Source organism: Urocampus carinirostris, chromosome 9, assembly GCF_059441175.1.
Source record: "Urocampus carinirostris isolate Australia breed hairy pipefish chromosome 9, RoL_Ucar_1.0, whole genome shotgun sequence".
Lineage (NCBI taxonomy): Eukaryota > Metazoa > Chordata > Actinopteri > Syngnathiformes > Syngnathidae > Urocampus > Urocampus carinirostris.
Window position 1 is genome coordinate 23,834,727 of NC_142357.1, and position 18,180 is coordinate 23,852,906.

Here is an 18,180-nt window from a genome sequence, read left to right on the forward strand (position 1 = left end):
CTCGTCTGGCTGCGGGGGTGGGGTGGTGGGCGCGTGCGTCATTTTTGCAAACATGTGCTACGAGACACTATTCTCGCAGCCCTGCACGACATTGCTAATACAACAATAACATTAAGTTATAATGATAAAATAACGACTCTTCCTATGCCATTTAATATCATCACAAGATTTATACTCACGGTACCACGTTATACACGGTTGTTATGGCTGAACTCTTTCCCATAATGCTGCAATACGCTGTTCGACATGACAATGTGATCAAAAATAGTGTCAAGATGAGAATGGTTTTGCCTTTTCCTATGTCATTTTCATTCATAGTAAAGTGGTACCTACATGTTTGGTCACCCCAAACAATTAAAACCTTTATATAAGCCTCATGACAAAGGCAATACATATTTAATATGTATATAGTGATACCTCTTCTGAAGAATTTAATTATTATGGGAGTAGCTTCGTAACCTAAAAACTTAGTAAAATGAGACGCATTTTGAATGTACAGTAAATGCGCGACTCCGTTTCAAGCCCCGCAAAAGTACAGTATATTTTTTAAATATATCATGGATTAACATCAGGGCATGAAACAAATGCATGTTTAAAAAAGATTACTGCACAATAAACGTAAAACAAGAAGCACATAATGTCCCCAAAAAATAAATCAAGGAAATGATCAAAATATTCATTTACCATTTTGCCTTGCAATTCTTGAAAAACTGATCCAATGTCGTCTGCTCTTGCCAGGTTTTGACAATGAAATGAAATGATCTGCATTTCTATAGCGCTTTTCAAGTCAATGACTTCCCAAAGCGCTTTACATTGTGCTTCACATTTCCCAATAGCGGCCGTGATCTGTGCAGCCATGTAAGGCGCTAACCTGCTTATTGGGGGGTTTAGTATCTTACCCAAGGACACTTCGACAAGTAACACGGACAAGCCAGGATTCGAACTGGGATCCCTTAATCCTAAAACGATCGCTCTACCTCCTGAGCTACTGCCGCCCCAAATGTAAGTAATGTCCTGTACTCGGAAAAAGGTGCACACAATATAAAATCTAACTTAGGGCCCGGTCACACAGCCTTTTGCGTCTGTATCGCGGGTAAAATTTTGAGATTTTTTTTTTTTTGCCCGTGGTTGCCCGCGGTAGAAAATGCGCAAAATTGGCCAACCCGCTGTTCATCGGTGGTATGCCCGCAAAACAGACGTTGGCGACTGTTCCGCTTCCTCATCGCGTCAGTTCCACGTCCTTTCCGCGTGTGGACCACGCGTATAAAAGCTACAGAGCCGGGCTGTAGAAATCATAACCGCTCAAGACACAGTCCCGTGAAGATCAAGATTTCAAGCTATGGCACCGAAGAAGAAGCCAATATATTATTATTGTAATAGTTTTTCATTTTTATTTTATTATTTTGTTATGAAATGAAAAGAAATGTCAAGAAATAAAAATGGATTAAGACGAGGTCACTACGGTGACGGGGATCCATTTCCACCCCTTGACGTCTCGAGCACAACTGACGTGTGCTCGGCAAATCGCGCTGTATATACGCGGAGAAAGGCGTTTGACGTCACACGCGTAACACGCTAATTTCAGTAATAACACCGCGATACAGGCGCAGAACATGCTATTACCATGCTCCACCCACGATTACCCGCTGAAATTTCGCGTCCTACCCACGTGTAACCACGCCCTGGCCGCGGCCAGAGCACGTCGTTCCGCGTCATTTCCGCGTCATTACCTCGTGTTGACCACGTGTGCGGCACGCGGTTTAACACGTGCTCAAACTTTTGAGCAGCTCAAAACTTTTTCGTGCGGCCAACCGCGTGTGAATTTCCGACCGCGAGTAAAGCACTGCTGTATCTCGTCTGTATCGCGATCTCAAAGCGTCCAACAGTGTCTGCTTCACAGGCAGAAATTTCTGGCCGTGATTCAGCATCGATACGCCCGTGAAAGGCTGTGTGACCGGGCCCTTACAGCAATGTTCGGATGTTTTTCGACATACCGAAAAAAATGTTTGTATCTACCGTTTTTCGTAAGTTGAATGGTCAGGGGGTCTGTATGTTTTCTACTTTTAAGATTGTTTTCTCATTTTTCTCATAGAATAAGAAAAAACATTTCTAAAACAAAATGATTTACTTTTAAAAACGTCTCTGGCGGATGTGTTAGTGTTTTGCTAATTTTAAATGTTTATTTTGTTTTGTTTTTTAATCTGCCAAACTATCCACCATCTGCAAAATTTAGTAATTTTGTTTTTTTTTCATAATTTGTCCTATTTTAATATAGAAACAGGATAAATATATATTTAAATAACAAAAGACATTATTACATTGAGCAATAGGGGAGCGTCTTTATACAGGAATGCTTGCCACCCTTGTTTAAAATGTGTTTTTCTAACCCTAAAAAACATCAATATAAATCCTGTTACTGTCATCCCCAGACCCCAACCCAACTGAAAACCTACAGAGGATTCAGGTAGTGGATTATTTATTTGTAATCTAGCATTATAGGTAACACGATTATCATTTTGGGGTTGGTATTTTCTTATTACATGTCTTCCCCAAAACAGATCTACTTGAAGTTTGCCTATAATACAGACAGCATCTATATCAGGGGTTTCCAACATAGTCCCCGCGGGCACCAGGTAGCCCCCCTAACCGCATACTGGTTCTGAAAATACATGATGGTTCATTTTTGATTTTCTAGAAAATTGTATTTCTTACTGGCGTGGTTTAGTGGTTGACTGATAGTATTTTATCCTCTAATAACAACCTGGTAATATAATAGCAATATCACGATGTTATTTTTGGAAAGCATATTAAACTGTCCTTTGCGCAAATTACTAAAGCTCCCAGTTTTAAAAAGGTTGGAGACCCCTGATCAATATAAAACATATATACATAGAGGCCTAACACTGTATGTATATATGCGTGGTATGTGTTTGAGTTGAACTTTAAAGGAAAAGTGGGTATTATTTTACCACTAGATGTCGCTGTATTGTGTAGTGCAACTGAAATCAAGTGCTTAAAGGCACAAGGGAAAATACAACAGAGATTTAAATAATAATAATAATAATAATAATAAGTGACCGAACCATGTTTCTTCTGTTTTGCTTTTGCTTATCCTTCCATGTTTTGTACTTGGAGCAGCAAAATGTCAGCTCCCTTTAGGTGAGGGTCATGTTATGTAAGATAATTTAATCAATTTTTGCCAATTATTCAAATCAATATTGTTTTTTTAATGAAGGAAATGTTTTTCATTACTAAAAGATGCTAAATAATACCTACCGTCCCTTTAAGGTGCAACAGTTCACTATACTCATGATCGCCACCTCTGGCCTAAAATGCAACATGTGCAGACTTCATGAATGTCTCATGGTAGTTGTCTGGGTATTAGTGATAGAAAGTGCTTAAGTAAATATTGAAGTTTGTTATTTTAGACAGTTGAAAATGAACTATGAATAAACTGACTTAAATGGGTTTTTCTTGTATTTTAGAAATCAGGAAAAGGTTTAGGAAAGATTAAATGTTGCGGTTGTTGTAACCCATCCATCTGTTATCTGCACCGCTTATCTTCAGTAAGGTCGCGGGGGTGCTAGAGCCCATCCAGCTGTATTCGGGCAGTGGGCAGGGGACACCCTGAACTGGTTGCTAGCCAGTGGCAGAAAGACAACCATTCCCTTGCTCATTCACACCTAGGGACAATTTGGACCAGCCAATTAACCTGAAAAGCATGTTTTTGGAATGTGGGAGGAAACCCTCGTAAGCACGGGGAGAACATGCAAACTCCGCACAGGAAGGCTAGTAGCTAGATTTAATCCTGTGCCGCGGACGTGCTAACCACTCGGCGGCCCTTGTAACCCATTGGCCAAAAACACCTTATTCTTTTGAGCTGAGAAGCAACTTTAGAAGTTTTCCGGCAATTCAACTACATTATCAAAGCTTCAAAAATGTTTAGCCCTTGCATGAAAAAATTAGAATCATGAACATTGTTGCATAGTGAACACCTTTGAAAATGTTTTTTTTTAGTTACCGGTGGATGTAATGACTATAACGTGTGGTATACATCTTGAATATCTATATTCTCATTCATGTCCATTTTCTAAATGAGCGCTCTCCGTGGTGCTAGAATCCAAAGTTGGCCTCCTCGCATTCCTCCCACCCGAATTAGGCATCGTCGTCTTTACTAAAAACCATTTGCGTGCGTAGGAGAACGCGTCCCCGCGTGGAGCAGATGTAAGTGAGGAGGATTCTCGCGATTACGAGGTAAATTATTGGAAGCGGGGAATTGTGCTCGCTCCAGATCAATGCGAGTGAGTCATCGCATTGTTGCCAGAACGAGATGATGATGCAGCTTAAGTCCAACCGTGAGTGTTGGGAAGAACCGTGGGCGTGTTCTCTAGTAGGAAAGTTTAGAAATTATAATCTAGAGAGGGAGCATTACAGACCTTACAGTTTTGCATAATAATGGATGCCTATGAGCCATTAACAGTTCTGCCCGGAGGCACGTTTGACTTAACGTCAGCATCCAGAAACATACAGGGTCCCTACACCGTTTTCATGGCCAAATTCAAGCACTTTTTAAGGAATTTCAAAGTCAATTTCCCAATTTCTCCAGTATCATAAAACGAATATATCCAATATTTTGCAGAGATTATAAACCGCACGCATTACATTTTACGGGTATTATTGGTTTTGTCCTTACACAAGCCACACCTGTATATAAGCCGCATTCGCCCACATTAAAACATGTACCAAAGTCAAAAGATTATCCCAAATTTGACTAGGTGCCGCGATTGTAACTATAAACATAGTATACAATCCAAAAACCACAATCGGCAACATGAACAGAAAATGATACCTGTAATTAGAATTTAATGCAGACCTTTAAAGTCCGGGTCCCGTTGAAAGTAATCCAATGAAAAAAATGTATATTTCCAAAGTTAAGGGTGGGAAAAATATATACCGGTATCCACTATTGTCCGCTGCAACAACAAACAGATTTAACTCAGCTTCACCCCACTTCCCGTCAGCCCGCGTTTGCTCCGCAACCTTTTTGATTTGCTCGTAGAAAACATATCACAATAAGTCTCTAAAATAAATACATTATAAAAATATACAGTTGCAAATACATATTATACATGGTTACACATATTAACAAAGAAAGACTGTACACCGAGAGAGTTTTCAAAGCTTTAATAATAATAAAATAAGGTACAAACGCGCTAGTAATAACACGCTCGCAACGCATCAAGCGTATCTGTTAAAACAAGCCATACCGCAATTGCGAAATTCATGGTTAACCGTCCTCATCTTTCTCCTTATAACTGCCGCCATCAAGGGCGACTTCCTCATTATCAGAAAGAACCTTTGTCAGACTGACAATTCGTACGCAAACTAAGAGGATGCCTCGGCGCACTTATTCCACCAGTCTAAATCTTACCTTTTGTACTCGAGTGCCGCTGGTGGCAGTTAGAAAAATTTCATAAATTGGCCGCTTCACTGAATAAGCCGCAGGGCTGAACATTAGGGAAAAAAGTAGCGGCTTATAGTCCGGAATTTACAGTACATATTTTATAGTGTCGTTTAGGTATATCATGCACCTGTCTACTTGGGCAAGACCAGTAGGGGGAGATGACGCTCTATAGGACATTGCCATGCGAACCGATAGCAGTTAATCACGGGGAAGAAGAAATTAAGGAGCAAAATGAGCGTGTATTAAAGCCCGACTCAACCCGACCCCTTGATTCGAGGGGCAGAGCCCTAAGAAAAGCCGAATTTTTATGTCTTATTAGCGAGAGCTGTACCAAGCATCTCTCTCACCACTATTTTTTTTTTTTTTTTGTTATCCACCAGTCATTGTTCTTTGTTTCTTTTTGTCGAATTTCAGGTCCGGCTCAAGCTTTAGACCTTACCTGTAGTGAGAATGATAATGGCTATGCCAAATGGTCTCTCTTCTTATCAAACCACAAATGATAGACAGTTCTATAATATAGCGGTTACCTACCAAATACACCTCAAAACATCTCAAAAACATGCTAACAGAGCTAGCACTCCTTGTTAATATTTTTCCTCTCATTAATCCACCGTGGTAAGAGTAGGCTGTTATTTTTTCGCATTTGACAAAAGAATGCCACGCTTTTATATTTTACAAGGAACTGATTCATGATGGTTTGTTTAAAGGTCTATTACACCTCCTTTAAAAGGCAACCGGCTGAGAAAGGAAGATCTTCAGAGTGAACGTATTGCATTCTAGTTATTTCAGATTTATGCAGGTTGACGCGAAACCGGCCCAAGGACACAGTTGATTCAGCGAAGAAAACATCGGATGGTGCATTTGAGAACGACTGAATTGTGGACGCTTTTGGAATTTCCGCCCATCACGTTCAGTACCATCATTGTCTTAACCTGGTGCAGGTGCCAGTCTGTTTTTTTTTATCTTTATAACATATGCCAAATAGGGACATCTTTTGGTCAAATGAAGCATGTCAGCATGAAAATGATTGTTGCTAATTCAGTGCAGTAACAAATAGGGGACGTCCAAATTTTGTAAGTAAAAGGTACAATATATTACAATTATACGCCATGTTTTTTTAAATAATATATCATTATTATTTACCGAGTATTTAATGACTCGGAGTTCAAACATATCTGAATTGGCATGAACTTTTTTTATATCAAAATATATGACATTGAACCTCATTCGAATGCTTTATAAAGGCAAAAAAAAATGATATTCATTAAATTATTATTCAGGTACATGTTGGGCATTTGAATCTTTTCAATTCATCAAGCTGCTAGCTATTGCAATAGCATCTTTGGGAACGAACATTCAAATGTTATTACTTTTATTTGAATGTCATTTTTAATTTCTTTAAGCGTTTGGCCAGAAATATTATGAGCATTCAATTCGATGTGCTCTTTTGAAATACAAGACTGCCCTTGAAGCCTAATTCATCTCATTAAAATGAGGAAATGTACAATACATTTGGAAATAATGAAATGCTTTGCAGTTTTTCTGCCGGGTAGATCATTTTCACCTGGTAATTTTGTAAGTTGTGAAAGTATGAGCCCCCTAATTTAAGCTATTAGAACAACAATCGTTAGGACATTGCCAACATTGGGGTGTTTAAACACCCCTCGGGCCATATGTCGACAAGGAGAGAAGGCCAGACTCATTAAACGATTACTTCTAGACTGAAAGTAATCCATACACGGGTAAAATATTTAATTATTGAAACGGTATTTACATAACATTCTTAATTATACAACACGCCTTTATACAAATAGTCAATGGGGCCCTTTCAGGTGTTTATTGACATAAAAGAAAGACCCAAAATAGGTCTTTAACTCACATTAAATGCTCACCCAATGCTAACCTGCCCCGCCTCTCAAAAGGTACACACATAACAGCACAACTCTACCAGGGATTGTGCAAACCACAAGTTAAAATCGTTAGCCAGTGATAAATCTTTCTAACTGGCCCTTAAAAGAGCTTCTGTCAAACTTTCTTGTAAGAAATAAAAGTAAAATAAAAGTGAGGTTTTTCTCTTTGTTGAAGGGCACTCGAATTTTAAAGATTTCAGGTCACTTGGCACCACTATCACTTTATTCGATTACGGCAGGAAATGTTGAAGCCAATCATGAGTCCAGACCGGTCCGGAACAAGATTAATATTGAAAGTGCGTTTCTCCCTCGTCTGTGCAATCAACGCGAGTGTTCGGAGGAGGAGGAATAGAAGTCGAAGCTTAATAGGTTTTAAAAAAAGTTCGGAATATTAAGTTTTAGGCAAAGTTATAATAATCGGAGTTCTGAAGCAGCTAGCGATGGTAGCCGTGCGATGATGAGCCGATGCGGGAGTGTGACCATCTGCCCGGATTCGGATAAATCAGTTATCAATGGAGTTAATTCAATGCCCTTTTAATGGCGTCAATTTTTTTTTATTCATGTTAAGGACTAAAAGGCGGAGAAGGCACATGTTACTAATGCTAATGGACGGTGACATTAGGAACTATTAGCGCAAGGGCCATGCTAATGTAAAGCTTGCATTGGAAAATCCATGTCCTTATTCATGTTCATATTAAAGTTGGGAGAAATAATGGAGCATAAAGTATTCCAAGCAAACCATTAACTGAGTTACCGATATAAAATCGATATGAAATAGATTGACAGCCATAATTAATTCAGTGTTTTACAAGCGGTGTGACGATGCACACTAGTGTGCCATGAGACCTTCCCTGCAGGAATTTGCAAAAAAATAAAGTAAACTGTTGGTTAATAGATTTGTTTTTTTTCTATTGATCAGCAGAGTAAGTGTAACATTCATCCATATCAGTAGGTGGCAGCAGGATACCGTTTTCTTTCCTTTTCATAAAGAAGTATCTCCTCATGAGGCAGTAGGGGAAATACGTTAAATGATTTTTTTTCTTAAAAATAAATCAAATAATATAAAAATCTTGCATGTCATTTTGCTGGTTTTAATACTTTTTGCATTTTATTAAAAAAAAAAGCAAAGAAAAAAGCAACTAGTAGAAAAAAGTCTTCCACTCACATTTTAAGTATCTTTTTTAGTATTTTTCTAGAAAACAAGATAACACAGTAAAACAGGTTGCAATGTAGTAAAAAGAAAAGTATTACAGAGCAATAATTGACCAAAATGAATAACCTGTATTACCTTCTAGGCTGTCGTGATTAAAAAAAACTATACTGTCAATGTAGGCGACATGATTATTTAAAGGTGCTGCCTGAAATTAGAACATTTTCTATCTGCTGCCGCCATCTTTTGGCTGAAAACATCATTGCAGCCACAATCAACCCATTTATGTGCCACGTGCATGTGTGTGCACTTTTGCTCTCAAATAACTCTTTTTCTTCTTTTGGGGGGTTGTGGGTGGCATTTGGAGTGTATTTAAAATAGGCCTTCTCTTACTTTCACCATTTACATGCTACACCAACCAAAACATGAGGGGACGAATATAAGAAAAAAATGCTAAAAGTTAGATAAAGGCAAATAGACGCATTGGAAAAAACAATTATAAAAGCTCTTTAAACTCAGAAATTGTTAACACACACTGAAAGAGAATATATTCTATGACACCTCAAAAGAACGGAATAAAATGAAAGAAACTGGTGCAAGGAATTGATTTTTAAACATTTTTAAGACAGTAAACCTCGAAATTATTTGATGAAAAATAAAGGTGTGGTTCGGATCAAAAAAAAGGTTGTTACACATTTATATCATTTATTCGTCGTGTATTCTGGAAATAAACTGATGAGGTCCATTGTTGTGTAATAGTAACACTGAATTAAACATTTTATTTTGGATATTTGCACACCTTTTGAGATCAAATCAAACAAAAAGGCAGTACAGTATACATTTTGATCATTTTCAAAACAATAGTCAAGGCAAGTCACAGTTATTTGTGCCCTTAATCGCACAATGTATGAAAGGGCTGCAGAGGCCACAATCACAATATGGGGAAAAATACATGTTAAGAGCCGCAAAAAAATAAAATCTTTGTATACTGTAAGCCTTATGAGGAAGGCAACGCATACATAACCATCTAATTTTCCATTATCAAATATTTTTGAAAAAGCGCTGAGGAGCCACTAGAGAGCGCCAAAGCGCTGCATGTGGCTCCAGAGCCACCTGTACCTGACCCCCGACTTAGTCATACTCATATTTTTCTCAAATACGATTTTTCAAAGATTAAAGTTTCATCAAAAAAGAGAATGGGAGATGCTAAAGATTGGGTGCCCACATATTTTGAACCTGTCTGAAACTTAATGCATTGTCGTAATTATTTTGCTCATTTCTTTTTTAGTACACCACAGCCTTCAATTGTACAGAAACACTTCACTACTCCACCACTAGGAAGCAATAAAAGCAGCATTTTTCACTGCCTTCTTTATTTGACAGGTAAATACTTTTCGCTCCACAGAGACAAACGTTTTTGGCATTTCAGCACGCCATCTGGTGAGTCTACCTATAAATGCTGACGAGGTTTATTAGAAGTGGAACAGGATGCAAATGCTGTTTTTGCTTTAAAAGCAGGAGTTGGGAAGGGGGTTGTATACCGCAATGATGTAAACAGCTGGAAGAAGCCATGCAGCTCCATTTATGACCTCCTGGGGCGTATTGCTCAGTGCTAATCCGTGATTTTAAACACTGTTATTTGAATGCAATTTAGACAAGCGGAAAATACCATGTTGATAAAGCAGACTTATTTCATCCTTACTGTGCCTTTAAAGGAAAGGAGTGAGACAATAATGGTTTTAATTGATAAGAAACTTGAACAGAATGTGTTTTAAAGACAACTGGAAGTGTGCCAACAACTGCCTTCAATTTGACACATACCTGTTTATTTCTTTTTCCTCTGCCTCCTCCACCAACTGCAAGACAAGTGCAGTACATTAGCATCAAATAAAATAAGTCTAATTTGTCTCCTGCTCCTCAGCCATCGGGGATGCAAGTTCGGCGTCAACCGGCTCATTTGATCCGTATTTGTTATTTAAAGAACGTCCCAAAAACAGCCAGTATTCCTTGCGGATGCTGTCCTTTTCCTCAGCTAAGAGTCCACAAATCTTGAAGTGAGAAAATAAGGATTATTAGTTGCAGTGTTTTGAGATAACATACCCATTCATCTTCCACTATACAGTAGACCCCCGGGATATGGCATTAATCGCTTCTGAGGTAGGGGTCGCAAGGTGAAATTGTCGTATGGTGGGGGATAGAAACCTACTGTCATTAGATTGTGTCCCAAACACCCAGGTAAAAACATTAAATTGTCCATAAATATTAAATACTACTAACAAAATAGTATCAAGTAAATAGTAAGTATACCAATTATAGGTGTATATGATTATACAGTACAAGTAAACATACATTTACAGTAATCCCTTGCTATAAAGCGGTTTGTTTTTTCACTAGTTCACAGATTGGCATTGTGCATTTCGATTGGCTTAACAGTCTACCTGCTTTTTTTTATCAAACGGTACAGTAGTTATTTGTTGAATTTAAAAAAATAACACACACACATTTATACAGTACTTTTAATTGTTAAACAAATGCTTGAGCCTGTAAATATGGTTTTATGGTTTCAGTGTATGATAAAGTATGTAATTGTATATAAAATAAAAAAGGTTTCTACGTCACAGATTCTTTTTGGAAGGAAACCCCCTCAATAAACAACTGGATTACTGTACAGGAAATAATTTTAATTATCTTTGGTGTAATGTGACTTGAGCTGGTACAATGGAGGTAATGGGTGGATGTAGGGGGGGGGGGGTTCAGGGGGGTCAGCAGATTAAAATGAGAACTGATCCTAAAACTTCCATATGTTACGAGTGTCTTGTCTTTCGTTGCTTTAATCGCCTCCTTATTCTTAATAATTGTCCCGATCGTCGATTCGTCACGGCCATGTTTCTAAAAGAGGGTAACAATGTGAATGCCTTCTTCGTATTTGATGATCCCAAGCCCCATTTATATGCTTATCATGTGTTTGCTTCTCACTTAAGCACCATTCTGCGTCTTGGGACCTGTATGGTGCTAACTGGCAAAGATTTTATGACGCACAGAAGACTATGAATTGAATGAAGAGAGAAAAGGCATTGTGGGCTGGAGTTTAGTTATTAACTTGTCGGCATCATTATGATGCCATGACGCAAACCAATAACGGACCAAAATCTTATATGATGCTGACCAATAGCACACAAGCATCCTAGATGTGTATGAGGGTTGCATCTCGCACAGCAAGATGCCTAAATACCACCAAGTTGGTATGTTTTTGGGGAGGCAAAATAATTTTTGGTTGATATTGTGTAGTAGGGAAATTGCAATATCGTGGGGATTAAACGAGAAAACATTCATAGGTAGGCACGCCCTAACCCGGGGGTCTACTGTTCTAGGCAACCCAAAATACCACAAATTAAGTCTTGAGATTTTAATACTTACCTCTAGAGCTTTTTTTAAAGTTTGGAGTCTTTCTTCCCTCGATTTTCCACTTTGATCGCCATTTTCCAAAGCGTCCTCGTAACAATCAAAGAGAAAGGCGAGAAGATATGGGGAGCAATGAGTCTCTTTTAGCTCCAGGACTTTTTCCAGTAGGCCAGGCTGAGATGACAAACCTTTTTGCTGTAGCATCCTAGATAAAGTGAAGGGGAAAACAGGGTTGATTAAAAGAATCAGGAAGAAAAGGAAGTCGAACTACCAATGAAACACTTGTTCTCAGTACAATCAAGAATATTCATTTTAGGTCGATTTCTTGTTAAAGAAAAAATGTCTCACCCTTTCAAATAGTTCCATGCACTTTCATTGTGGGGAGCCTTCTTGATCTGGGTTAGACAGTACCTTACATAAAAATGCAAATTGCACATGGTAATTCTAAATGTTGTATTCTTTTTCAAAACCTTAAAATAAAAAAAAATGCTCTTTTCATTTTTACTGTCCTCTATTATTTTAAAAGAAATAGTATCTGATTATGCTTTCGATAAAAGTGGCGCACTCACTCAATCTCTCGCTCAAGTACAGCTCGATCCGAGAAGCCTGTCGTGTGTGAAATGACAAAATGTCTCTGGTTCCACACGGAATTATTCCTCACGTCTTCCTCCAGGAGGTTCTCCACATACTCCAGCTCGTTGTCCCACAATTTGTACTCCTGGAAGGAAAAAAATGTTATACTCTATAAATGGCCATAGGACTCAGCTAAATGCAGTTTAAGTGGCTATACAGTATTCACTTGATTTTTGCCATTAATCTGTTCCCTAACTACTACCCGCATTAGGTTAATCTATGCTGAGTAAGAACAATACAGGTATACCGAATATTAAAAACCGTTTTTCAATATGTATAGAAAATTTTCAGATTTGAAAAAAAAAATTCCTGGTAGTATTTAAAATGGCCGTTTTTCGGTTAATAGTGGTTCTTAGACAACTGCAAACAACCAAAAAGCGTTCATTAAAAATGTCTTTGTACAAATGTGGTATGGATAGAGCTGTAAAAAAAATCTACATTTTTCAAAGAAAAAGGAAAAATGCTTGATTTGTTTTTGATTTATTGTACTTTTCAAAGAAAATGCATATTTAGCAATTTGCTATAAATTGGTGTCTACAGAAAATTCTTACTTTTTGGTAGCCCATACTATAACATATACATATTTCTACTTGCAAACATGTTAATTGATCTGTTTTACTACATTCATGCTGAAAGCACTCTGGACTTTTCATACAAAGGAATGAGTCACGCAAAGTCGGGCCTACTCGCTAAAAAGTATGTGTATTGGTTGATTTCTCAAGGACGCTTCCTTTTTTTTCTGCCCCCACGGTGAAAATGCCAGAGAAATATCCATCTATATATAATGGATGCCACAGTGGCATCCATCCTCGTACAAAGAAAGTCTTTGTTTCTGGCGAGTCATGTACAAGCACAACTTATAAAGAGATAGGACACACCAATGGAGCAAACAAACATGTAACAAACACAGTACTTTGTTGATAATAGTGAGTAAAATGAATAAAATATTTTTTTTAAAGTCAAAAGTTAAATACGAAAACGTCTATCTGCGAAACGTTCTCGTTTGTGCTTGAACCTCCGATCAATTTTCTTGCAAAAGGCATGTATGCGGGGTTTATCGCTTGTCACTAGACATGTAAACGATTCATTAGGATTGCTCCAATCAGCGACCAGGAAACAAAAGGCAGTTCCCCTAATAGTTTAGGTAGAAAGGAGCCTGATTCCACAAAGTATGTATTTTTCCGTGGAACATATTAAAACAAAAAAAATCTGCAATGCACTAAAGATGCATTAGTAGAAAGGGCGAGAGAATACTAAAAAAGGATTGGACACTTGTGTTCAAATGCCAGTTTTTTTTACAAAGAAAATAGCTCAATATGTAAAATCTTAAATCCAGCACCAACCTGGATGACCCACTGCCTATGCTGCCACGCATGGTAGTTCTTTGCGTCTTGGCTGAGGATGTCTGCAATGAACTCCAGCTCCTCAGAGGGATCATTCAACCACTCAACCACTATACGTCTATGGTGCCTGAAACAAATGTTCCATGTGACTATCTGATCATTTTAATATGGTAGACACTCAAATTAAGGAGGGATGGCATCAATGGATTTGGAACTTTCTAAGAGTACGGGGAAGGGCCGTACAGAAAAGAGAGAATGTTGAATTCCAAACTTATTCTAAAAGCCCTTCCCCAAGCACTTTTTTTTCATTTAATCTCCTAGGTTACAACAAGCACATCCGATGATAACAATGATAGAAACGATAAGTTATAGTTGAAATAACGAACACCAGTGAGGTATAATATTCAAAATAACGGACTGGCATCCTATGCAATCTCCTTTGCAGGTATCCAATATTATAAACAGAATAAACATATTACCATCTCTCTCTCATAGAGACAGCCACTTATGAACCACTTTATATTGATCTGCAAAATCTTTTCATGCACTGACCAGACTTGGTAGTTTTTAGGTTGATCTTCAATGATGGCTGTAATGTATTTCATCTCTTCCCTTAGGTCCTTTGACAAGGCTTGCAGTAATACTCGCCTGTAGTGCCTGCATGATCCAACACACTACTATTATCGCCGTGCCTACAGTACCTTATAAATATGTGGTCATTAGGAAACTTCATAAAACTACGATAATAATGCAGAATGAGCAAACTCACCACACAGTGTAATTTGCAGCATTCAGCTCGATGGCATCGGCTGTCAAGGCAAAAGCTCGTTCACTCTTTTCATCCTTTTTCAATAGTGCACGGAAATAGTCGAAGACATCAGAGACTGTTGAGAGGGAAAAAGACACTAACGTTAACAACAAAAGGAACCAAAATGGGATTATTCTTGTTTTTTTTTTTTTTAGAATAAGTCATTTGGCAAAAACTTTTCTTTACAGTAAGAAAATAAAAAGTAAGTCCTGTTATCATTGCAGCTTCTCGAAGACACAAAAACAAATGTCTTACACTTTTCTGAATAAGCAATCTTGACAACAGGGTTCGGTCCATCATCTTGAGGTACAGGCTCCAAGTCAGCCCACTCTTTCCTGTCTCTTAAAAGCACAACACATGAAAATAAATATTTCAAGCTCGGCTGCTTACTGACTCATCTTTTAGATCCAAAGTATGTAGACTGGGGTGCTCATTACGTTAATCGTGATCTAAAAGAACATCAACATTGCTTGTGCAGCAGTAACAATTTGGAACCCTCCACATTTTGTAAATACTCTTTTAGATATACTGGAATTAGAATCAGAATTATCTTTATTAAATTTAAAAAGAGTGGTGAGTAACAAGAGTATGAGTATGGATATTAAGAGAGCGCTGTATGAGAGTGTGATTGTGCCGACTGTGTTGTATGGTGCAGACACTTGGAGCCTGAATGCAGATTTGAGAAGAAAATTAAATGTTTTTGAGATGAAATGTTTGAGGAGTATGTTAGGAGTGACAAGATTGGATAGATTTAGAAATGAAATCGTGAGAGGAAGAACTGGAGTAGTAGTGGAACTTAGCAAGCGTGTGGATAAGAGAGTACTCAGTTGGTTTGGACACATGGAGAGGATGGACGAGGAGCAAATGTTGAAGAAGAAAAGTAAATGGGAGGAGACCAAGAGGAAGGCCGCGATTGACGTGGATGGATGGTGTTATGAGTGCACTGCAGGGAAGAGGTCTAAATATAATGGAAGCTAGAGCTCTTGTTAGTGATAGGAAGGAGTTGGAGAGGTGTTGTGAAAGGATAGTGGGATGTTTAGACGTGTTCTAAGGGGCGGGCTTGGCACCTGTATGATACGGCAGGGGTAAACCAGTGAAAGCTGTCGGGCCCTGCTTTTGAACAGAAGAGTGTGTTGCACCACCCTGACCCGAGTGACATGGCCGCTTTCTTGTGTCCCGTTTCATCTGGAGGGACGAAAGCATGATCGACTTGTGTGCCGAGGTGTTTGACTTGTTTGGGCATTTGGGTTGGCCATGGTCAAAATTTGTGTTTTTTGCAACTTTTTCCTTTTTTTTGTTATTGTGTATTGTTTGTCTTGCTGTCGGAGGGATATGACCAGGGTAGATAGAGAGACCAAGAAAAACAAAATATTGAACATTATTTACAAGAAGAAAATGCGCCGAGCTCCACACATGTAATAAGCATAAAAAAAATGTTGGGAAAATTAGACATTTTACAAAGTCGTGCTTTGAGACTGGATTTAGTTGTAAGTGCATCAGAACAATAGTGCGATAAAAAAGTAGTGCAATTACATTTAGCAGCAATACATTTCTCAAATAAGATATGAATTATCTTTTTTTTTTTTTATAATATTTTTTCTCTCAGTCTTGTGCGCTTGTTTAGGGTACTGATGGTCTGAGCAAGAAACTGTCACTCAAAAGGCTGTATCTTCATCAAATAATATTGCATTTTACTGAGTATGCAATGGGTATTTGTTGATTAAGGGATCAAATTAAATATAACAATTACTTTCATATATCATAAAATGTAAGACATTGGAGTTTATCATTACGACCTACGGATGTTAACATAAAAAGGTACTCAAATTAACATTTACGACTGTTTAGCACAAATGTGTGCATTCACAAAATTAGCAGGACTGCAGTTCATGGATCCCTTTACAACCTGGGTTATGTCTCGGGCAAGTACAGCCTGGCGCAGCCCATTTCTCTCATTGCCAATTTTCTAAGGTGGGCGTTAGCTCCCCCACATGAAACGGATAGCATTGGATTCCATGATTACCAATAACAAGAGAAACTTCCTGATCTGACTCACATACAGCACCTTCATCATCTGGACGCTGTTGTTGTCAGTGTTATTAACTCTTGCAATGGCACCGTTGGACAAAAACATTGGTGACAATGGAATAAAATACTTTAATTGAATCACGGTGTCATCACTTGCAATTTGACTATTTAATTACGTTATTTTACTTTATGGACAGGATTAGATTTTATTTCTCATGCATTGAGAAGTATTGTTAACATTAAACCAGTGATGGATTACTTTAAGAGACAAGTTAAAGTAATTCAAGAATGCAGAAAGAATACTCAATATATTGAAATTAATGACATGTTTTGCATTTTTTTGTCATCGGTAAAGTTGACATTTTGTAAATGGCTCACATGCTAAGAAGGTGTGAATTGTCTACCTGAAGTAGACAATTCATTGAATTAGCTCAACAGCTAGCTAGTGAAACACAACAGCGTTTGTCCAAGAGTAAAGAAAGATACCTGTAAAACATATATCGGTGTATATCAAATTCATCGTCGACATGGTCTCCAGCCTCCACAATAAACTCGTTATCTTCGTTAAAAGTCTCCGAATCGTTGGAAATATCCTCCATTCCCGACATTGCTAATTTGCTAGCTTGCCAGTCAAATTGTTACAACCGTAAAGAACAACCAGAACGCCATTTCCGGTTTTACTGAAAGATGCGTTTACAGTCAGTGGGACTTTTAGCATATGGTAGTCCAGTGTTTCTTAAGTGTTTTAAATGGTCTGCATTTATATAGCGCTTTTCAAGTCAATGAAAACCTTTACAATGTGCTTCACACTTAACCATTCACACACTCACACAAAAGGGAGTCAGCCATGCGGCGCAGTGCTTAGCGCGTGTGCAGGCACAGTTCTCGGGAACCTCCTGTGTGGGTTCAAATCTAGCGACCAGACTTCCTGTGCGGAGTTTGTATGTTCTCCCCATGCTTGCGTGGGTTTCCTACGGGCAATCCGGTTTCCTCCCACATTCCAAATACATGCATTTCAGGTGGATTGGCCGGTCCAAATTGTCCCTAGATGTGAATGAGCGAGCAAGTTGTCTGTCCCTGTGTGCCCTGTGATTGGCTGGCAACCAGTTCAGGGTGTCCCCTGCCCACTGCCCGATGATTGCTGGGATGGGCTCCAGCACCCCCATGACCCTACTGAGGATAAGCGGTGCAGCTAATGAGATGAGATCTACCAGTAGAAGTAAAATAGTTTAACTATGCTTTTTCTTTTTTTGTAAAATGAAAAATTAAAAAACAGCAAAATTATGTGTATTATATTTACTGTATATAATTTATTATATTTTGTAAAACCTAAACAACTTAATCAAACAAAATTCGTTTTTTTAATATATTTACATGTATTACATCACGAGCAGACGAGAGTTCCAGCTCTCCGGCTCAACGTTAGAAGAAAGCTAAAGCAC

General features: G+C 38.3%; 1 protein-coding gene across 1 annotated transcript; it reads right to left on the bottom strand.

The window, feature by feature from the left end:
* Positions 1 to 9,859: 9,859 nt before the first annotated feature.
* On the bottom strand, positions 9,860 to 17,419 carry fnta (farnesyltransferase, CAAX box, subunit alpha). Its single transcript, XM_088343312.1, has 9 exons — positions 17,225 to 17,419; positions 14,966 to 15,051; positions 14,672 to 14,786; positions 14,455 to 14,559; positions 13,903 to 14,029; positions 12,496 to 12,644; positions 12,275 to 12,337; positions 11,942 to 12,131; positions 9,860 to 10,572 (listed from the first exon to the last, which is right to left on the bottom strand). Exons 1-9 carry the CDS (start codon positions 17,344 to 17,346, stop codon positions 10,423 to 10,425), a joined length of 1,107 nt encoding a protein of 368 aa, XP_088199438.1. The 5' UTR covers positions 17,347 to 17,419; the 3' UTR covers positions 9,860 to 10,422.
* Between the last annotated feature and the right edge of the window lie 761 nt (positions 17,420 to 18,180).